This window comes from Pseudomyrmex gracilis, unplaced genomic scaffold (genome assembly GCF_002006095.1).
Source record: "Pseudomyrmex gracilis isolate BER0280 unplaced genomic scaffold, ASM200609v1 scaffold_157, whole genome shotgun sequence".
In the NCBI taxonomy this organism is placed as follows: domain Eukaryota; kingdom Metazoa; phylum Arthropoda; class Insecta; order Hymenoptera; family Formicidae; genus Pseudomyrmex; species Pseudomyrmex gracilis.
The window spans coordinates 202,811-226,304 of record NW_018020741.1 but is presented as its reverse complement, the minus strand read 5'-3'; the positions used below and the strand labels follow the sequence as shown (position 1 = coordinate 226,304).

At 38.1% G+C, this 23,494-nt stretch overlaps 1 protein-coding gene across 1 annotated transcript in view; it reads left to right on the top strand.

The window, feature by feature from the left end:
- The window catches only part of LOC109857407 (dipeptidase 1), a 124,933-nt gene that overhangs the window by 33,088 nt on the left and 68,351 nt on the right, over window positions 1-23,494 (top strand). The window contains exons 3-5 of the mRNA XM_020433682.1: window positions 3,192-3,324; window positions 10,783-10,933; window positions 18,657-18,726. Of these exons, the coding sequence (XP_020289271.1) occupies window positions 3,192-3,324; window positions 10,783-10,933; window positions 18,657-18,726 (354 nt within the window). The remainder of the gene's footprint in view (window positions 1-3,191; window positions 3,325-10,782; window positions 10,934-18,656; window positions 18,727-23,494) is intronic.

The window sequence follows — 23,494 nt, the reverse complement described above, 5'->3', positions numbered from 1 at the left end:
TACTGGAAATACTCGTGTACAAAATTTGCTTTTCTCTGGCCCATGTTTTCGTATTGGACAAATTTATATATAAATTGTAAAAATCGTCTTCTGTTAGTTTCTTAATATAATATCAATCGCTTAAAAAGAGTGTTATCAACATAATGACAACACTTATAGTTTTAAGATATTACTTTTAAAAAATCACGAAAAAATTATCGGTAAATATAGGTAAATATAGGTAAATATACCGGTATTATCGTATACCGGTATGACGTCATACCGGTATATCTGCATTTCGGTTTGCATAAGGGTTTTCATATCATTACCCAAAAATATCGGTAAAATACCGGTATTTTGCATATCGGTATAAGTCCCTGATATCTAGTGTTAAATTGACTTTGAGACATCTAGATTAATTGAAATCGTTGCGTTAAAAGCGCTTAAACAATATTCCATTTTTAAATGACATGCAAAAAATGTTAACTTGTGAAGTTAACATAAATTTAACGCGTGAAAAGATTAAAAAAAATAATAACATATCAGGATTATGTTGATTTTACATTGAAGTAATAATCAAAAAACGTCGTAACACAAGAAAAGTTCTACATTTTGACGCACGATTTTTGTACTGTGTAATATCTGATACACAGAGGCCAATTGTAAAAACTTGATCAGCTAATTTTTTATCAGCAAACAAACTAAAACGTATTTTACACTATCAGACTGACTGTGTGTGTGTATGTGTGTGTGTGTGTGTGATTATACAACACTTGTCAACCGCGTGCGTACTCGATGATGATGCAAAGTCCCGCGTTTTCGAGCGCACTGTCGCGCACCCATAAGCAATTATCCGACCGTAAACGAAAGTAATTACACGAGTTAAAAGTTGCCGTAAGCAAGAGCTGTTTTCGCGTTTGGCGCCATCACGACGTGAAGCCCGGACGTAGGCTCCGAACTTTCCGATGAATTATTTGCGTGTCGTAATTAGCCGCGCGGCAAAAGTCAACGAAGTGACTCGAAATACAGACGTTCTCGAACGCGACCGTAATTATACGGTCCGCGCGAGATTAAATTCGTCACTATTAGCGCCGTTTGCTTGGCAACTTCGGCGAGATCCGCAATTTCTGTCGGCCGCAGAAGCTGAGAGACAGGGAGACAGAAAAAGCGGTCCGGAAATATGCTCCTCTCTCTCTCTCTCTCTCTCTCGTCGCGTCCGTCGTTGATTTACGACGGTCGCGCGACGGAGCAACCTCACGCCTCGGGCATAAATTTTTCCTTCTCTTCCCCGCGTTGTTAAATAAAACTTCTAGTCGACGATGCGCCCACTTGAGCATAATGCGGAAAATTCGCGGTAAAAATAAGTAAGACACACCTCGTACTCTCTCTCTCTCTCTTGTTGTTGAGCGACCGGGTAGCAAAGAACTTAATGTTTCTCATTTCCAAGTTCCGACGATGTCTCGTATCTGTCGCGGTATATCAGACAGTCGTGTTTCTCTTGATTAAGAATTTATTAACTGTCTCCGTTTAATAACCCGTTCTTTGTCTCTCGGAAACCGAGAAGAACATCGTGTGTGTGCGTGTGTGCGTGCGCGCGCGCGCGCGCACGACGAGACGCAGCAAAGGGAGGAAAATTCGCGAAATCTAATCTCTCTCGGGATGGTTGTTGAGCGCGATATAATCCGGTTGAAATATATGCGCGCGCGCACACAAGTTCCGCAATGTCAAACGGATGTCGTAACAAGTGGAAGAACTAATTATATCGTCGCGCGAGAGAATCTCGCGTGTGTGAGGCACAAGAGAACTTGCGCTCGCGATCTTTGCGTGTCGCGGTGCCTTTCTCGAGAAGCCGCTTCTTTTGTAAACGTTGTAGCTGTGTAACACGTCGGAGCGCGCATTTAGATACGTTCGGAATTATTCCGAACCGAAAGCGCGGTTGCACGTACTTACTTTGTGTTCGGAATGCATTATCATGGGATACTCTTAAGTTTCCATTATTTATGATCGTTGCCGATAGCCGGTTATTTAAAATGCAAATTGCCGCCGTGTTTGCGAACTATATATATTGTAATATGCATTTAATTATTTCTAGCGTTATCAGATGCGGGATTAAAATGGCGGTGGCGGCGGCGCATTATATGTGTCAGAAATATTCTAGCAATTAGAATACGAACGCGATTACGCGTTATCGTGTTTTAAAACGCGGCTAAACTCACGAACCAATATTGCGAATAAGGATAATCCTTTGCGACAAATTGCAATAATTTTTGTTTTTTTTTTTGTTTTTTTTTATCGATTTTCAGCTTCGGCACGGTCCATACGTTACGGCGGAGAATATCGTTCTCGATTAGTTAGCTCTGGCTCATTTAACGTATCAATGATACGCGTATTATAACACAATAAATGCACCGAAAAAATTATATTCTTGTAAGTAGAAGATTTTATACTTAAAAAATCTTCTTAAAGATTTTAGATGATATTCTTCTGAAATTAAGAATATATTCTTTATTTAAGAATATATTCTTCATTTAAGAATATAGTCTTTTTCGATAGTGAGATATATATGTTTTTCTATAGAGGCTCTTTATATTCTAATCAGTATATATTCTTATCAATATTACTATTTAGAGGATTTTCCTCTTAACACATTGTTGACCGGCACAATTTTACTGAAAATTTATCTCATGTCACCGGCTATTATTTTGTAATTGGAAGTGGAAGTAAAACAATAAAAATAAACTTTAATAAATTTTATTTAATTTAATTTTTTTTTTTTTTTAACGCATCACGAGTTAACTCGTGACCGGTCAGCAACGTTCGGCCATAAAAACACGAGTTAACTCGTGACCGGTCAACAATGTGTTAAAATAAGAAACTCTTCTTGGCGCCTATTTTAGTATAAAATATACTTAAAGTAAGTGGGATATCCTCAAAACTAGAATACAATTTTTTCGGTGTGTAAATTTTTACTTTTTTTTTTGGTTTTTTTTTTAATAAGTAAATATTAATCAGATCGTTCGTACGCACTTAATTGCTCGTTTGTTGGATTAAAATAAATACCGGATTGGAGTAAAATCTGTGCGGTAAACATTAATCAAAAGATTAAAAGCGCCATTTAATCGCGTTTTATCGGAGAAAGCAAGCGGATACAAATACAAATCGATGGATGTGCACTTGAACTCACCCATATTTCCGGTTTTGCTCTGTTGCAGTTTTGGTCCGCCTACGTTCCCTGCTCGACGCAACATCACGACTCGGTGCAGCTGGCCCTGGAACAAATTGACCTTATTCGTCGATTGGTCAACAAGCATTCAGAAAACATGGTTCTCGTTACCACGGCGGAAGGTACGTTGTGCCCGCGCGTTTTCGGAGCCGGTTGAAAACGAGCGACAGGGAGAGGGGGGATGAAAAGCGACGGGAAAAATGTATATAAGATATTAAACCTTCTCCGAGAACGCGATTTAAAAAAAAAAAAACGCGCGTCGCGCGAGAGAGTTCGTTCCCGCGATACATTTGGCAAACGACCGAGCTCGCGATCTCGACTCGTTTCAATACTTGAAATATTCTCGATTGAATTCGAACTTCTTCTTTCCTCCTCGCTCGGTCGACATTTTTGCATTTTCGGAAAAATATGCGGCGATCCACACGGTCCAAGTTTTTCGAGAATCATCTATTTAAAATATCCGCCATTTTTCATTCGACGGAGAAAATTTATTCGAGGAAGGATTACAACGAATACTCCACTTAACCTTTTAATGTCGACCATATTACTTGATAATCCGGAGTTTCGCTCGGAGATTAATGCGCTACTCTCTCCGGCGCAACCGGATCAATCTTGTATAATTGCTCGCTATATCAATCCATTTCCCCGCGGACTCGGCGATATTTAAAGTTATACTCAAAAGTCTACGGGAAGGGATTTCCCTTCGGGGTCGAGAGAGCGGACGGAATTTTTAGATTCTTCTTTCTCTGTGTGTAAAAAAATTTTTTCCCCCCCGTTACATCCGCGTCCGTTCGCTCACACTGCGCCGACGACCTCTTCATATAATCCCCGCGTCTCGCATTTTTCGCATGTTGATGGATACTCCGTGAAAATAAAAAGCACAGCCGAAACGTCGCCTCCGGAAATGTGTCGTCCGCAGCACGTGCCTTGTGTATCTACGTGTGTGTGTGTGTATTCGCACGCTCTCGGTGTCTGTGTGTGTCTCTGTCTGTCCGGCGCGTCGTTATATAGAGTTAAATTTTAAATTTTCGTAGTCGAATTGCGTTCGCGTATATACGCTTTCTGCACGAGTCCTCGACATATTCGAAATCCCTTGGCGCGATGTCAACCAACGCGAGAGTCGCGTCCCTATCTCACATCCATCGCTTTCTTCTGTCACACCCGTCTCTTCTTTGCTTTTGAAAAATTTAGAATGCACTTTAGAACGTGAACGAACCTAGGCACGAACCGGAAAACGAGCAATCGCGCTTCTTCCTAACGTAAGAACCTCCACTTCCGAATGTCTTACGAAGCGTCTTTCGACATTCGACTCGTCGAATCCATTCCGGCATGACTTCGCTGGAATAGTTTTTCCAGACGCGGGGTTCCGCAAAAGGATTAGAAAAAAAGCGAGAGTTTAATGAGATCGATCCGCGCGCGCGAAAGGAAAACGTTTCTCTCGCATCGGTTCTCTTTTATTTTTGAAAGAGAAATTCTTTGAGAGAGAGAGAGAGAGAGAGAGACTTTTGCTCGAACACGCGCGCACACACATTGGTGAACATTGAGAAAAAATAAACACACTTCTCAGGTAAGGAAGCGAATAATTTGGTTAATTTTACAAAAATGTTGAAAGCCATGATGGTGTAATTTATTGTTACAGTTGAAAATTTTAATAACTTTTAAGAGTGAGAGTAGAAACGTTTCGCTTGCAATTCTTATTTAAATATATGTACACCGAAAAAATTATATTCTTGTAAGTAGAAGATTTTACACTTAAAAAATCTTCTTAAAGATTTTAGATGATATTCTTCTGAAATTAAGAAAATATATTCTTTATTTAAGAATATATTCTTAATTTAAGAATGTAGTATCTTTTTCGATAGTGAGATATATATGTTTTTCTAGAGGCTTTTTATATTCTAATCAGTATATATTCTTATCAATATTACTATTTAGAAGATTTTCCTTTTAAAATAAGAAACTCTTCGTGGCGCCTATTTTAGTATAAAATATACTTAAAGTAAGTGGGATATCCTCAAAACAAGAATACAATTTTTTCAGTGTACGTGTATATATATATATCGTCACTCCCTACGTATAATTACATAAGTGTCACATATGGGATTTTCAGTTTATTGCATAATGACACTTAGAAAGTCATGTTCTTTATGGTCACCAAATATTACAAAACAATATTCATAAATAAGGTACAAATTTGAAACCGAAAGATCCCTAACTATAGGGAAACATATGAAGCTTTATACTTTTAACTGCTCTCCTCTAAAATTTGCGTTTTGGAGTTACGGAATTATACGTAGGGAGTGACGATATATACACCGAAAAAATTATATTTTTATAAGTAGAAGATTTTATACTTAAAAAATCTTCTTAAAGACTTTAGATGATATTTTTTTGAAATTAAGAATATATTCTTAATTTAAGAATATAGTCTTTTTCGATAGTAAGATATATATGTTTTTCTATAGAGGCATTTTATATTCTAATCAGTATATATTCTTATCAATATTACTATTTAGAGGATTTTGCTCTTAAAATAAGAAACTCTTCTTGGCGCCTATTTTAGTATAAAATATACTTAAAGTAAGTGGGATATCCTCAAAAAACAAGAATACAATTTTTTCGGTGTATCATTTTTACACCACCAACACCCGGTCTTTATGCTCGCTAATTGACCTTTATATTTATTGTATTTATTGTATATAAAACTTTTATCGTTGAATATTTTACAATGTTTTGCAATGTTTATGTGACATCGTAGATGTTTGGAAAAATTACAATTAAAAAGATTCAAAAGCGTTTTTGTTTTTACGATGTTTACAAACTATCTGACTATATTTGTAGAAATATTCCTCGTAGATTCTCGTAAACTCCAATAGTGTCGGATTGTCACGCATTCGTTTTTGTATCATCATCAAATACACAAGTTTGTCAATAATACAATTTGTCAATAATACAGTTACGAAGCTGTTCCGCGCCGCTTCTCCATTGTGTTGTTATTTCTCTTTTAACGCTGTGTGTTTTCACGTAAACACACAGCGACTATATCCGTTATTTTCTCTATTAGTTTTAATGCGCTGTGTATTTCGCGAAGATGCGTAGCCCCCGCCGCGGGAATATTTCTGGAAAATATTTCTTGTATTTGGTGAGCAAATATTTGCCGTTGGATTTCGTTGTCGTCGTCGTCGTCGTCGTCGTTGTCGTTGTCGTCCCGCGCCGTCACAATGCGCGCTGTCTAAGCGTAACGCAAATCCGATGGGAAGATGATGGAACACGAGAGGAGAGAGAAGACGCGCACGCGGTGGTAAATTCCAACTGGAATGGAAAAATGTCGGTCCGGCGTGTATCTCCTCCCCCCCGTACTCCCCCATCTCTCGGTATACTCCCGTTCGATAACCCCGAACGTCGACGACTGCATGTCGCCGCGCACATGCATATGTAAATCAACATAAAATACGCATACGTACGTTCATACATACGGACAGCTGATTGTACGAAACCGACAGCCCGTCTCCCACCGTATTCCGCGCCGCGACAATTCTTTTTTCTTTTTTATTTTTTTGGGGATTTTTTCCGCCTCTGATTAAAAGGCCGAGATATTTCAGACTACTGCGCGGATTCCACCCCCGCGTTTTCCAACTTCCAACGCGTGTTTTTCGCGTCGCATTATATTTCCGCGCGCGATATTTTTGGCGCGCCTTGGAAATGACATTTCATTTTTTGAGGAGAGAAATTTCTCCCGTGTCACACATCTCGCTTATCAGCTCCGTCGTCGGCATATATATATATATCCGAGAATTAACGAGAAAGAGATGAGTCCGGGAGTTTTGAAAAACTAAATTTTTAGCCGACGCGCGCGCGTCGTCCTCTTTTTCGGAAAAAAATCACGCGCTCTATTTCATCGCGGATAATTCATTCTTTGTTTCATAATTTTCACAGCGGAAGTGTTTGATATAAAGAGAGATAGCCGCGATCGTATGTTGCCGTAAAAAAAACAACGCGGCACGCTCGTATTCTTTGAAAATAATTTTTTTTCCACGCGAAATTTGTCCGCGCGCGCGCCGTCAAACAGTACAGTTCCCCCGTTATCTCTCTCTCTCTCTCTCTCTCTGCACAAAAAGGGGGTCGCGCGAAACATCGGGAGGATCGCGCGAGGAAGTACAAAATATATCGCACTTTGGGCGAAGCAATCTGCCAGATGGAAGAAAGGAACGACGCTAGAACGCGGAAGATGAGAAATTCCACGAGGAATGAAAGAATGTTCTGAGAAACCACGGAGAAGAGAGCCTCCTTCTTCTTCCTCCCACCCATAGCTCCTCCGATAATGTCGAAGCGCGCGCCCGGTTTGTTGGTCGCGGCGCGCATTCATTCATGCGCGCTTCAACACACACACACACGCGCGAATACACGCACGTGCCGTACGAGGAACACACGCCGAACGCCGATACACGACACGACACACTCGTGGAATCGAATGTATCGGCTTTACGGGTGCAAAAGTATAAATCGCGAGTTGCACTAAATCAGGAACCCATCGACAGCGAGCATTTTCAGTCGCTTCTTTTTTCGTCGGTTTCATCTATTAGCAGCCGTGATACAACGCGTAATCGTCGACGACGCGTCAGCGTAGGAAGGTAGGAAGGAAAAAATCAAAAATCAAAAATCGCCACCGCGAGACGCGACAAACGACGTGGCGTTTAGACGCGTGTTTGAATTACGTTTTGAAAGAAAAACGCGAGATCGTTGAGAAAGGTGAACTTTTTTTTTTTTTATCACGCGTGCGGGGAAGAAAAAAAAACTGGGTGAAGGTCGAAGGATTCAAATCTGACGCAACTCGAATCGATATGACAAAAGTTTTCGTATAATATGTCGCTGTCCGGACAAAGAAGTGAACTTTTTGTCTCATATTCTCTCTCTCTCTCTCTCTCTTTTTTGTCGTAAAACACGAGATATAGCGAGCATCTGAAAATTATGCAAATTTTACCACCGATAGGTTGTTTTAACGCGCGAACTTTTATCTTTTAACGGACTTTGAGAAATTTATAATTTGAAAATATCGACGATGTGAGAACGGCGTTGTGTTTTGCGCTCATATGTAAAAGATATTGTAATTTAAAAAAAAAAAAACGCAATGTTTTCATTAACGACTTGATTGAAAAACATAACTTGATAAAAGCTATTTTAAATAACTAGTTCTTTGATAATGCGAACGTCGGACTGGCGGGGGCGGAAAATTGCAAAATTGAATTTTTTTCCAAAACACTCATTCTTACGTTTATCTCTCGTCTAACTCTTCAATTATTGATCGCTCGACGAGCGATGCGAGTGTGAGACACACACGTTGAACGTATTAAAAATATACACCGGTTTATATTGTAACGAAGCGGAGCACAGGTCGTTATTATATATTCCGCTTGCTGCTTTTGTGATGTTACCTTGCTGCGGAACGATATATATATTTTTAGAAGCGCGGTAATCCGTCGTTGGCCGTCAAGTGTATTACTTCCGCCTAGTCGCCGTAAATTCTATGTAATTGGATGATAAATTACTAGCGCGTTTTTTTTCTTTTTTTTTTTTTTTTTTTATATCAAACTCGTTCGCGCAAGTCGCCGGGTTAGCGTTCGGATACACTCGGACGGACGATAAAAGAATTCGTTCGCGCGTAAAAGAGAAAACGTAAATACGTACACACACACACACACACATTGCAAAATTTTATTTTACAAACGTATTGACATTGTCATATAGCCGTTGCGCTAAATGAAGCATTTTTAAGCAAATTACAACGCAGACGTTACCGCAAAATTGAATTTTCCGTCACATCCGACCAGATCTCTAGCGCCGTCGGATTCGATTAAGCGATTTAATGCGCGTCGCGTTCGATCGAATTTGCGGCAACGCTGACAAAATGCCCCGATTACTCGCTGATTAAGAGCTTCGGGCTGGGAGTTTTCTTCGATCCGTTTTCGGATTTCGCGGGCTCTCGAACAAGAACGACACGAGTGACGCGAGGTACACACCCCAGGGGGGGTTAATTAACTTTTATTTACACTTCGCGTAATTAACGACGATCTTGATGATGAAACTATTTCCTCCCCTCCCGATAGGATAATATTCGAAAAGATTTAATTAATCCGAAGATCGCAGACATCGGATAAGCTCGCTTAATTATAATCCGTGCGCGTCGCGCATTGTGCGCGTCGTAATTGAATTTTGCGCTCTCGCATTGTTTACGTTTCGGACCGCGCGAAATAAAAAAAAACAAAAGATTGTGCGGGATTGTTATATATGCGAGGCAGAGAAAGAGAGAGAGAGAGAGAGTATCGGCAATAAATGTTTAACGCTCAAGTTTTTATTCATTCGCGCGATCGAATTTCGATCGGACAATTGTTTCAGAATCTTTTACGTTCGCGTTGAGAACGTCTTATCGCGACTCCGCGCGTTGTGATATCGCGCGCGGTACGTACGCGCGCGTTCAAAAGAGAATTTGCCAAGTTCTCCCGCACGGATCCACTTATCATCGGCGTTACCTTATCGCAGACACGGCTGGAACTTTATGCAACGGTGTTTCAACTGTTATTAGAGTCGCGTGTCACTTGCGTTTTACGTGCGCGAGCTCGCACAAGCGAGATTATTCTTCCGACGAGGAAAATTGATGGACACACTCGAGCGTGAACTCGATGTAATAATACAGGGTCTTCTATTTTATAACAATATATTAAATATTCAAAAAGCGTTAAATTCCCACTGTAATGTATCTTCATCAAGAACTGTTTTTGAAACTAAATTCGTCCGTTTCTAAAATACCCAGCTAATGGCCAATTTATAATTGTTTCAATTAACTGTCGCACGCAGTGATAAATTTTGACAAAATAAATTGTATTTCAGTATTTTTCCACACGCGTTGATTAAAATTTAAGACCAAAATTAAGTGGGAATTATCGAAATATTATTTATTTAAATATTATATTATTAATATTTGTGTTATTTATTTAAATATTAAAAATATTTATATTATTATTTATTTAAATATTAGAAATATTTGTATTATTTATTTAAATATTATATTGACAAAATCATTATTTTGTAATTAACCAAGCCTTAAAAAACAAGCTTAAAGGAAATGTAAAAACAAAATCGACGTAGCTAACAATAAAATAGCAGCTATAATACCATCGATGGTAGTTTTTTTCTTTTTTTTTGAATTTCTGTATTTTGTAATCGAAGATTTGATGCGACACAAAATTATAAAATATTACTTAAAATATTTTACCTTGATAATAATTTGCGCGCACTTTTAAACTGTATTTTTTGTCAAGTACGTAAAAGAAGCTACGAAAAACATTTTTCATTCAACTGTTGAAATGCGGTTTTAGATCGCTATTTCGAGAAAGGTAGTCGTGTGTACGACGTCATTGTGTGTAAACGTCGTCGGGAGGGTTAATGGCCCGTAATAGCGACGAGGACTCAAAGCTCCAGACTAAGATCCAGATTTAAGCTGTTACGCGTGAATAACGGCGACAAGGAGGAGGAGGAAGGATATATACGGCAGAAGTACATTTATATAATGATATGGTTTTCAGGTATCGAGAGAGCGCACAAAGAGGGTAGATTAGCGAGCCTGATAGGGGTCGAAGGGGGCCACGCGGTCGGAGCGAGTCTCGCGGTCCTGAGGATGCTGTACGAGCTCGGCGCCAGATATCTCACCCTCACGCACACGTGCAACACGCCTTGGTGAGTGTGCCAGCGCACAAAAAAAAAAATAAATAAATAAAGAATGTTAATATATAATCGCGATTACAACGGCGAGAGCGAGAAGACGATAAGAGAAGCGGAAACAAAATGCGTCAGCGCTGGTGTTTCTCGCGCTGCTGCCGCGGCGCGTTACTTTTTTTTTTTTTTTTTTTTTGCGAGAGATCGTAAGAGCAGCAATTCCATTAAACGTCGTCCCCCATTATGCGCATTTCGCGCTCGCAACACACAACACGCACAAATTCAAAGCTCTAATCGCGTTGAGTTTTCCCGACTGCAAATAAATCCATTCCCCCCCCTCGCAAATCAAGGCGTTAAAACGCGTCAAACGCGATCCGATTAAAGTGAAAATCGCGCGCGTTGCGTCGCTTAATGACCTTTTCATGTTCGACGCGATTATAATTTTAAATATTGTATATATTTTTAATTTGTTCACTTTTTCAACGCGAATAAACGACACGCGCTCGCTCGTGAACACGTTACGTATCAAATGTTATCAAAGTTTGTGTGCGAGTTAATTGATTAATGATCACTTCGTGTTTTTTTTTTTTGGCTTTTTGTGAAAACGTTACATATTTGGCGGACACGCGGAGGCGGTCGGTGAAAATGAAACTGACGAATAAAATCCGTGAGTGTCGGTAGACCGAGATAAAAGTATATGCAGATGGCTCGACGCGCGTTGATGCGTGAACGGCGATTACACACACGGTGTAGAATTTTATCGTTCGGCCCCGGTGAAAATGGACCGCAAGCTGCGTAATAACGCCACAGATGCAATCGGCAGTGCCTTTACAGCCGGGACTTTTCATCCCGGCGCTCCGGAACGAAATACTCGGTCGGTGGTGGTAGTAATTCGAAACTGTGTGTACCGGTTTCGTTCATTTCTCGGGCATTAAAAGCTATCGCTTTGAACGCGAGCAGTAAAACGTTTAACGTAAACGGATTAAAGTTCCCATAATAAAAAAAAAAAAAAAAAAAAAAAAGAGTTCTCACACGCGGACCGTAAGATCAACGCCCCATAACGTTACTGCGATGCGCGTATGTAATCCGCGAAATTCAACGTGCGCGCAACGCTAGTTTTACGGTATTACCACCAGACCGCCGCCGCCGCCGCCGCGGCTTTTCAAATGCCGAAGCAAAAGAGATAGCGATTTGCAATGTCGCGGGATCGCAGTTTTACCCAAGGTCGTTCGGTATTACGTTGTTGTTTTTTTTAAACCAAAGCCTTTGTGTGTTTTCAAAATGTTTCAAGTTCGACGCAACATTTTCATTTGCGCAAAATACAACTTGCACAAGCTTTTTACGTTTAGGAAAAACAAAAACAAATATATCCAACCAGCTCTCGTGAAAATAAATAAATAAAAAGAGGAAAATGTTTCTAGTAAAATTCACATGGAAGATTCGCCTCTCTCTCTTTTAACATTTCATTTAACATTTTTTGTAAAACTGAAATGTAATAATTTATTTATGTTCCAGTTTTTTTAGAAAAATATGCAAAAACATGAAAAATCAGAATATACGTATGTATATACGTATTAAATATATATATGTACGTGTATAAAATAAATATACTAATACACATTAAATAATGAAATTTACTCCAATAAAAAAAATAAATAAAAATAAACTTATGTTTGTTATGTTGTATCGCAATATAGATATTAGAGCGAGGTAATCTACCGGGTGATTCTTTTTTTTGTTTTTTTTTTTTACGTCGAGTAGTTGGTTGGTTAGTTCGTTCTCGTGTTGGGGAAAGAACATTGAAACGCGCGGAGATTACATACATGTGAAGGTTGCAAGTCATCTGCTTCAGCTGCTGCCGCACAACAGACACACACAGTACCGTAGAAATATTACTATATACGTGGTAAACAATGGAACGAACTCGCGAGTGGCGACGACCTTTTCACGAGACGTCGACTCCGCACAGGAGAAGTGCAATAAAAAACTTTCAGAGCACAAACTGATCGCGAAACACATCGCGCATTCCCAATGCGACGCTCTTTCAACGAGCGAGAGACGAGAAGAGCTTTGATTTATCCGTCTCACCTTCTCCGCGTTGTAGTTTTCGGTTTTATGGTAGCACGTTGTATTTTACGATGTGACGCGAGTCAAGAATCCGATGCTCTATTATAAATCGATTTTGCCGCGCTATCGCGCGCGTTTATGACCGAAACAGATTTTATATTTTCTATCACGGACTTTCTTCATTTGGCGCAAATTCGACAAGTATGTTTGTTATAATTTATTCCGCGCGCACCGAAAAAATTATATTCTTGTAAGTAGAAGATTTTATACTTAAAAAATCTTCTTAAAGATTTTAGATGATATTCTTCTGAAATTAAAAATATATTTTTTATTTAAGAATATATTCTTAATTTAAGAATATAGTCTTTTTCGATAGTGAGATATATATGTTTTTCTATATAAAGGCTTTTTATATTCTAATCAGTATATATTCTTATCAATATTACTATTTAGAGGATTTTCCTCTTAAAATAAGAAACTCTTCGTGGCGCCTATTTTAGTATAAAATATACTTGAAGTAAGTGGGACATCCTCAAAACAAGAATACAATTTTTTCGGCGCAGATATAATTCTGTGGGTATAATTACCTATCTGAAAACGTTAAAATTCTCCGGTTGGAGAGAATTTATAACGGCGGTTTTCAAAAAAACTTTGCTCGGTACTAGATTAAATTAAAACACGTTTTACTTAATTAAATTGCAACTGCTCTCGTCGTATCAAAATTATCCAGAAGAATAAAATTATCTGAAATGTTTGCGTTTTAAGATGACCTCAAAATTTTTCGTATCTAAGAATGAAAAAACATTTCGAATTAAATTTTTTTTTGTCGAATAACACTCCGGTCATTATAAACGCGTCATTACGCGGTGCATAATGGGGGATCACGCAAGACGGTGATCAACTCGCTCGACTTGTTTATGTGTTATATTCAACTCACAGAAAAATACACCCTCAGAAGTATAAAAGCGTGCGCAAAGCTTGTATCGATAAAAATCGTTAACAATAGACGCGTCAGTGCTCAACGCAATTTATTTCCTTCCGAAACCGACAGCCGACATATTTCACGCAATCCCGCGTCTCTTGCTTATCCATCCTTTTGCAATTAAATCTCGCGTACAACGTGATAAATTCCGTGCAGATTAACGTGACTGCGTGTGTATATATATATATACAACGTGTCTGAAAAAATGTTGACCAAACCGAAGTGTGAAGATCGAATCAATTTTTGAATGAAAAAGACTTTCATTTGCCATTTTTGTAAAATTCGTATAATATTTATTGACTAATTAATTAATAAATATGACTCGATGAGCGCGTAGAAAGTAAGAGGATTCGGACTCTGTGGACGTGTACGATTTTTAGTAAAAAATAATTTACTTCATGCAATCCCCTAACAACCGGAGCTTAAGAACCGGAGCAACTTCTTGCGATCAACTGATTTTCACAACTGAAAATCATACACGCGCGCTCCTATAGAGTTCGAACCATCGCTTTCCAGATGTTCGTTGGGTCACATATATTTTAAATACCAACTCAATAATTATTGCGAATTTTGCAAAATGGTACATAGACTTTTCGATTCAAATTGACCCGATCTGCTTTAATACCGGTAGTAAAAACGAGACACCCGAGGGAATCCTTCTTCCCACGCCTTTCTTACCTAAGGTACTGTAATAGTATTACTCTAATAGTAATCCAACAAAGTAATTAACAATTAATTTTTTTTAATTTAACGAGCACCATTTTTTTATTTTACGTATTAATTTTTTTCAACGTTGTTGTAAATTCAAAAATTCTTGTTAACTTAAACTATCAATTACAAAATAAACAATATTTATACCGTGATTTTAATTCGAGAAAAAGTTTGCGCGACGTAAATAGAAATTTTCATGAGAGTAATAATATTTTTTATACGCGTATGTGTAACGAATGAATAAAAATATTTAAATAGCATACGTTTGAGGTCTTTGGTTGTTTTTATTGTATTTTGTTTTTTTTGTTTTTTGAAAATAACGAGCGTTTTAGTTTTAAAAATACTTACTGATTTAACCTTTTAGCAACGGCACGGTTAATCGCTAGTACAAAGTGTAATCCGCACGTGTGCACTTGAACAGAATTTACGTGGAGTCAACGTCTCTTTTAAATACTTTATCTTGAAAGTTCAACTCAACAAGAAAAACTAAGGATCTGTTAACAAAAAAGAAGTATCTATCTCGATCATAAATCATTTTTGCTGCTCGTGACTAGGGTAAGAGACCCAATTACTGTCATCTGAATAATAAACTCTGACGTTAGTGAATTGTTTTTAACTACTTATTTATTAAAAACATGTGTTTTTCTTTTTATCTGATGTTATTCGATGTCTCTGATATAAGAAACAAAATAATACCGCCTCTCAAAATCTCTATTTTTGTTTATAAATTTAATAATTAAAAAAGAAACGATGCGAGAGCTATTACTGTCACCCCCTAAAATGAAAGAAATGAGAAAATAGTGAAATAGACCTTCCACAGCTAAGAAACCAAGGTTGGTCTCAACCTTGGTTTCTTGGACGGAAGCCAGTGAGGCTGATGATGATCTAAAAAAATAAAGATCGAAACGTTCCTCTGATCTCCGTTTTGGATTCTATTTGATTTTATTCAACCCACCTTGGTTTCTTAGCTGGAAGGTCTGTTTCACCATTTCGAAATGAGAAAAGAATGTTGAGTGCTGGAGATTTTTTGTTATATTAATTGCACTTAAAATTCTACGTTAGATTGTTTTCGCGCATAACTTTTTAGGATTTATTTAATATTTTAAATAAAATAGCTTAGGGCGACAGTAATTGGACAGGTGACAGTAATTGAGTCTTTTACCCTATGTGTTCGCACGCAGCAGTTTTCCAATGTTGGAGATCGTAGATTTAAAAGCGTGAAACGATTTGTTTTTGTTTTCGCGCAACTCGATTGTTTCGTTGAGAAGGAAAGAGCGCATTAATAATAATAATAATAAAGCAAGAAAAAAAAACAAAACACTTTTTATTCCACGCTAAAAAAACTATGATAATATTAGATAAAAGACGCCGAGTTTTATGAGAGATATATTTTTTTTTGTCTCTCTATTGCGCGAGTCAGAGAATTGAGAATGAATGAATTAAATTAATTGAATATAAAAAAAATGAGATTTTCATATTAAATAATATTATAAATTAAACAACGCTCGAAGTTTTTTCAAGCAATAAAAGCGCGGTTACATATTGCTCCATCTGCTTTTTTTCCGCTTTTCTTTTACCTTCTATCTTCCGCTTCTGCTTCAGCTTGGTCAAACTTTCATCGGACAATCTATATTGATAACACAATATATTACGCGGATATTTTAAGAGCGTGTAAAAATGAAACAATTGCAATGCGCGACCATACGAAAAAATATCACCGAATCCTCAAGCATTTTTAGATAAAGCGCCGCGCGACGATAATACATTTGTCAAATAGTATCGTCATTCGCGACAGGAATGAGAGCGCGGCGCATCGCGTCGTCGAGTGTTGCGCGCGCGATTAAGTTCGATCCGAAAAAATGTACAACAACGTTTCGTGTACACACACACACACACACACATACACATATACATACACACACACACATAAAGCATCGATTTCTGGCAAACGAGAGAGAGAAGGCAGCCATATCGGTGATTTAATGGCGCGTGTTTCGCGAAACTTGGAACGGATCTCGAATCGTCGAGGATGTCGCGGCTGATGACTCAGTTGTTATCGATTATCGCTGCCATTACCACTGCCGTGTCATTGCTCCGTTCGCTTCTAACGGCTTAGAGTATACGGACGCTAATGCGCGCCGATTGTCAGCACGGTATTACCGCGAGTCCTCGAGCCGGTAGTGACCTGAAGAGCACGTCGTATGTCTCTCTCTCTCTCTCGCGCGCGTAATCCCATCTACACAAGATATATTTAACCCTCCTTCCCCTTTCCTCCGTGAGCGCGAGCCGGTTGTTATCGCGATTAGATTCGCGTTGCATGCCACGGCGAATTGGAACGCGTTAGGGGTTGCTGCGACGCGACGTCGTGCACCTAAAAGGACATGTGTGTGTGCGTGCGTGTGTGTTCGACGAAAGTGACTTCTGGGAAAACATTAGAGAGAAACTTGTTTCTCTCTCGCTGATACGAAAACTAACAGATGCTTTTCACACAAGACCCAGTTCAATTTGACGAAACGCGTTAGCTGTATCACATGACAGAATTCAATTAACAATAAGTGTAAAAAACGTTGTAGGAAAGAGCTTCAAAATTCAATTGACTCGTGGAGAAATGTTCGGAGTTAAAAAAAAAACGTGCGAATAATTTCTCAAATTTTTCGCCGCGTGTGATAGTTTTCCAAGTATCTGACGAGAGAGCGTTAGACACGCGCTTATCTCGAATTTTACGTGCGATAAAACCGAAAGGCGATTCGGTTTTTTTTTTTTTTTTTTATAGATTTAGCTTTTCCGCGTTTAGCCTAATCGGCTGTGAAAAAAAAAAAGAAGTAAAATTGAAACGGATAGAGTGTAACGTTTTTTTTTTGTTCCTCAATATGTCACAGTTAAGCGCAAAAAGATCTCTTATACATTTTTTTTGTTTTTAATTTCAACGTGACAGTTGGAACTAAATACACAGGTGTTGTTGTGCGAATATGTATGATGGTAATATTATTTATTCACGATGTATATAAATAACGTTTCGACCTTCGGTTTAGGTCTTTATCAAATTCCACAAATATAATATAGCAAGATATTAAGATTTTTTTATAAAAGTAAATGCGCGAAAAATAAGATTAATATGTTAACTTACAGATCGTTCAATGGCCGCAGTAATCTAACTGTGCAAAGGTAGCATAATAAATTGCCTTTTAATTAGAGGCTGGGATGAATGAGTTGATGAGATTTATACTTTATTTAGTTGTTTTTTTATAAATTAAATTTTCAGTAAAAATGCTGAGATTTAGGAATGGGGGACGAGAAGACCCTATAGAATTTTATAAGTTTTATTTTGTTTATTGAATTTATAATGAGTATAAAATTTATTTGGTTGGGAGGACCTTTAAATTAATTAAACTTTAAATTTTTATAACATTGGTTAGTGAGTTTTAAAGATTATGATTAGTTATTTAAGAATTAATACGTTATTTATATACACATCATGAATAAATAATATTACCATCACATATTCGCACGACAACACCTGTGTATTTAGTTCCAATCTGCCTGTCACGTTGAAATTTACATATTTTTGGAAAAACTATTTGTCCTTTCTCTGAATTATTTTTTTTTTTTTGTTTTTTGTATAGAATATTCAAACGTTCGTAAGAAAAAATTAAATAGATTATATTAAATAAAACGTTTGATAGCGTTACGCGAGAAATAGATTGAAGCTAACGAGCGGTCGGGGCTTACATTGCGTAACACACGAAAATTTAATAATGAAGTTAACTAGAATATTCCCGAGGTCATTCGGAATAGAGACGAGTTAGTTGCGGCATGATTGTGAATCGTAACTATTGCGGCGCGCTACTGTCCCGCGAATAATACTATTGCCGTTATCGTTAGCATTAGAGAGAGAGTGTGGAAACCTGTGATTAGAGAGAGGATTTCTATCGCAATAACGTTCACGATTGTCGCTGCTGAGTTACTGACCTGTTGGTTCGTTAGGGCAGACTGCAGCACGGCGGATGAACCCGGTCAAGTGCCTCAAATCGGTGGTCTCTCGAATTTCGGCAAGGTGAGTACGTGAAAAAAAAATGACAAACGAACGCTTTGTGCGAAACTAATACGCACAGCATCGTATTATTATTTTGTCGTATTATTTATCACATATTATTGTTTATATATTAATATTTAATTAATATTTAATATTTACTCAATGTGGTTATTTCAATAAAATAAAAAAAATCAAAGTTTATCAAGTTTCGAAAATATCGCAAATTATATTACGCGCACTGATTGTGACATCGAACACAGTATCGCGTGAATGTGTGTATGTATGTATATATATATGTATGTTTTCTAATTTGCAATATTATGTTCGTAAAAAACATCTCACGTATCGCGCAAAGTGCGACTCACACGCACAAATCTATCTTTGTTTTGTATTTGAAGAGCAATAAAAAAAGACTGAAACGGAAAAGCGTTAACGTCCAAAGTGAACTATAAGTACAAAAATCGCTGCAACTTAGTTGATATCAAAGCCGCGCGTGTGTTATTTATAACCCGACCATACGTAAAATGAAATTGAAAAAAGGAATAAAACGTAGAGATATTGCATATTGCGCGATGCGCGAATGTTGACGAAGTTTCTTTCCTAAATAAAACGCTCGAGATTTTCTGGATTAACAGTTTTTCAAAGTTCGATTGTGCGACATCAAACAGAATTAAAATGCACTTTTCTGTCTGCTACCCTCCCCCCCCCCCCGTTTCGCGCGATATGTGTGTGACAAAATGACCGTTTTTGACCGCGTCAGCCATAGTCAACTGAGTTTAATCGTAAATCTGGTATGTTCCGCGCCTCCCCCCGTTTTGTATCGACGTGTCGTCCATAAATATACGGATTTCGATGAGAATTTAAACGAAAAATGGTTTCGCCAAAGTGGAACCGAAATGTTTTTGGTCCAATCGGAGATCCATCGGGAACGGGTGATATCGAATTTATTGCCACGGTGATTTCGCGAGGATTTATGCGTATGCACTGGAAAAGCTGACGCTATAACATCAAACTAATAGCATCAAACGTTATGATACAATTTTTGTTTTTTTTCTTTTGTTTTTTTGTTGCATTTCGGATCTCGGTCGTAAGAACAGCAAGAAAAATTACGATTCGCCTAATGCGAAAATATAACGTATAACGTCACGCGGCACAGTGGCAAATTTATTCTTCAAGCACTTTGTTACACAGAAAAAAAATGGAGTTGCTTTAATTAAAGTTGATGTTACGGGCTGCCGCAAAAATAAATAGTTCATTCAATTGCGTGTGCGATTAATTTAACGTCTAGATTCTTAAAGCAACTACCGTGTGTAGTGCAACAATATTGATGTTGCGTCAACAGGATATATTTCAATTAAACCGATACCGTTGATTCGACATCATTTTTTTGTCCGTGTACACACAGGCGGACGTCACACGTGTTGTATTAACGTAATTAGCGCAATATAACGCGTATATATATATATATAATGTCATATATTAAAATAATATTTCCAAATTAGAAACTACGTTCCGCTAACAAAGTATATAATTGTTGTTATTAATGTTATACACAAGTAGAGTGAATTAGTACACCACAATATGTGTATTTCGCTTACAATAATATATATATATATATAATAATAAATGAATATCGAATTAAATTTTTGTTGCGCAACTTGTGTAAAGCGTTTATTTTAAGAGCGGTATTTGTAGAACAAGATGGGGGATTTTGCAAAACTAAATTTCGGAGCGATTCGCCGATCGAGCTGATCCTCCGAAAACTACTAAAATGGATAGACCGTGTTTCGAAGTTCTACCAGCGCCATTGTTCACCTACATGACGAAGGACGGTTAGTCCAATGGATTAACGGTCGTTTCCAAATTCCCATCAACTCTCTCTACGATGCACCAATTTTGTCCATTACTGGCAAAGTAACTACTTAACTTTTAATACATAAGTTTCGTCGCGAGATACACAAACTTCGAGAACATTACATCACCGTCTTTGTGAGAGATGAGAATAATTTAAAAGACAAGGCTTCGAACAAACAAATTTTTATTAAAACTTTATGGGAGAGAAAGAGATGGAGGAGAAAGTGAAAAAGAGAGAGAGAGAGAGAGAGAATTATATATACGAGACGAAGATAATTGCAAAAGAATTATTTGTTTCTTAATATATGGACAAGAAAAGAACTCGTTTCGAGAGAAATCGATTCGAAAAAGAGTCAAAACGGTTAATTAGAAGAATGATGAAGTTGAACAATTAAATCGCTTGTAAGCGATCTAAAGATCCCGCATTAGCTTCGTCATCTAACTTCGGGAAACGCCGTTCCATTCGCAAACGAGGCTCTTTCCTTAGACAATCACTTAAGAGGCAATGCCGCCTCTCACCTTTCAAGGATATATCTTCCGCTTGTCAAACTTTAAGTTTACCGGGGAAGTGTCACGTAGAAGAGTCGTTGCGAAAGTTTACGCCAGGGAGTAAGTCCTGAGCAACAGAGGAATGTCACTCGGTAGTCTTCATCGATTCGGACGAGCTTAGGAAACAGCAACAATAAACTTTCCTCAATTCTCATTTCCAACTTGCGGAAATTGCAGTAATTGATGATCCAGTTTCCATTTGTGACGGCAATATTGTTTTCAAAAGCGGTTTATCGAATTTCGTTTCGATTGATCGAAGAGAAACTACATTTCGGCGGGAAAAAGTGACGTCATCAGCTTCACTTAAATAATTGAAACTCACTGCATGTATCTGAATAATTATATGTATAACATATATATATATATATATATATATATATATGTTATATATATATGTATATCTCGATATACTCTTAATTGTTTCGATATTCGCTTCTCTGTTCGAACAGCGCTCTCTCTCGCGCGGTGGTTTCCAATTAATCGATTTCTACGTAGACGCCAACCGCCGTAGATGTTCCGTAACAGAAATTTTGATTGTGTTTGCGACAGTGGTATGGTTAAGTCCTCGCCGATCAGGGAGGAATTGAATTTGCACCGCGGTGCTGCTTCGAGCTGTTAGTTGCACGCTCAAACACAGCTCTAAGAACTTCATCGTCTTGCAGTACGAGGAACCCTACTCCAAGGTCTTGTTCCATTATCGAAGGAATCGCCCGTGGGTGACATTTAATTAAACTAAGATACCCAACATCAGTAAAACAACATTTGCGTTTACCTTCTTTTCTTCTCCGACCCGGATATTTGGATTTTTGCCGGAATATTAATTATTCGTTACACCGGAAACGCTCGTAATGATCCTCACTACTGCGCGTGCTCTCTCTCTCTCTCTCTAGTATCAGCTCACTTACGTACGGATAAATAAGTAACTGTGCGTTGCAAACGACTGCGGAGAAATTTTCTTCGTAGTGCGAGGTTTGCACTTACTGGCTTATATTCATATTTTATAGAGCGAGGTCGCGGTGCGCCGCCTCGCTGCGCGTTTATTCGTCTGTCCGACGGATACATATCACCCGTCGTTATTTTCAATGTGCGGTCAGAAACGAAAAAACAGAAATAGAAAGAAAAAGAGAAAAAAGAGAAAGAAGAAGACGAAGATCGATCCCGGGAAGCGTTTTAAACAGCGCTGAAAACGCGTGCGAACGACTCAAAGGATGTGATACGGATATGTAAAATCAACCGTGGGTGTGAAAATTGCTCGGATATTCTGTGAAAATAAGCGCACAATGGTGTCCCTGTTTTTTTTTTTTTTTTCGGGATAAAGAGAGATTTATTCTCTGAAGCGCGTTTAAGCAGAGAAACGCCCCGTCCAGTACGGTAAACAGATGAAACTGTAATGTGACTATAGCGTGAGCCTGTTAACCCTAATGCAGGTGGAAATAAAGATGAGATTGCCGTATGGAAATGTGTGTTTCATAAAAAAAAAAAAAAACACACATCTTGAGATTATACATACACTTCTCCATTTGCTTTTTTCTCCATTTGCTCAACAAAATTGCCGCACACGCCTTTGCAACCCGCGGCGCGACTTGCATTCGGTCCAAATTTGTTTGGGCGAGAACAAATTTTTTTTTTTTTTTTTTTTTTTTTTTTTGTCGCTAAAATCGCGACAAATGTTGCGATCACATGTAAACCTTCGATACGCGTAACCTCTTCGATCGCTCTTCTCGCAACGAGTATTTCTCGTCACGTTCGCCCGATACTTTAACGACGTTTCGTAGATTCGCATCTTATTCCACGTGCGGGACGTAAGGTGGAAAATCCCGGATTCGCGCGAGCGGTTCCGCGGACGTGCGCGATTAAAAATTCATAGAAAATCTTCGAGTCGGTAGAATTTTTATCTTGGAATCTGGGATTTTTGTCTGGAATTTCCGAAGAAGTCTGATTGCATTAGCCCAATTGCGTATCGTTTACGGGAATCAATTTCGCGCTTGAAACTTTCTTCTTGATCGCGCAATATCGCTTCGATACACTTCCGTATGCATTAACGCACGTAAATAAGTGTATATAGTTCTCAAAAAGAGAAAAAAAATGAATATATATTCGTTTTTTCTCTATACAAATCTTTAAAGGGTCTTAAAAATCACAAAATTTTTTTCACACGAGTTATTTTCGCAAGAATTTATTGCGAAATTGAATATCTTTTGCTTTAAATTATTCCCGAGTCAAAATTTAGCGTCTACATTGAACCTCAATTTTTCTTTTTTTTATGTAGAAGTAAGAGAGAAAGTAGATCCTACTTTGACACTGCTATAGTCCAAAATTTCTTTTTTTCCTGCTAAAGTTTTAAAGTAGGGTTCAATTCTCAGATCAGACTGCGCATTGCAGGCTC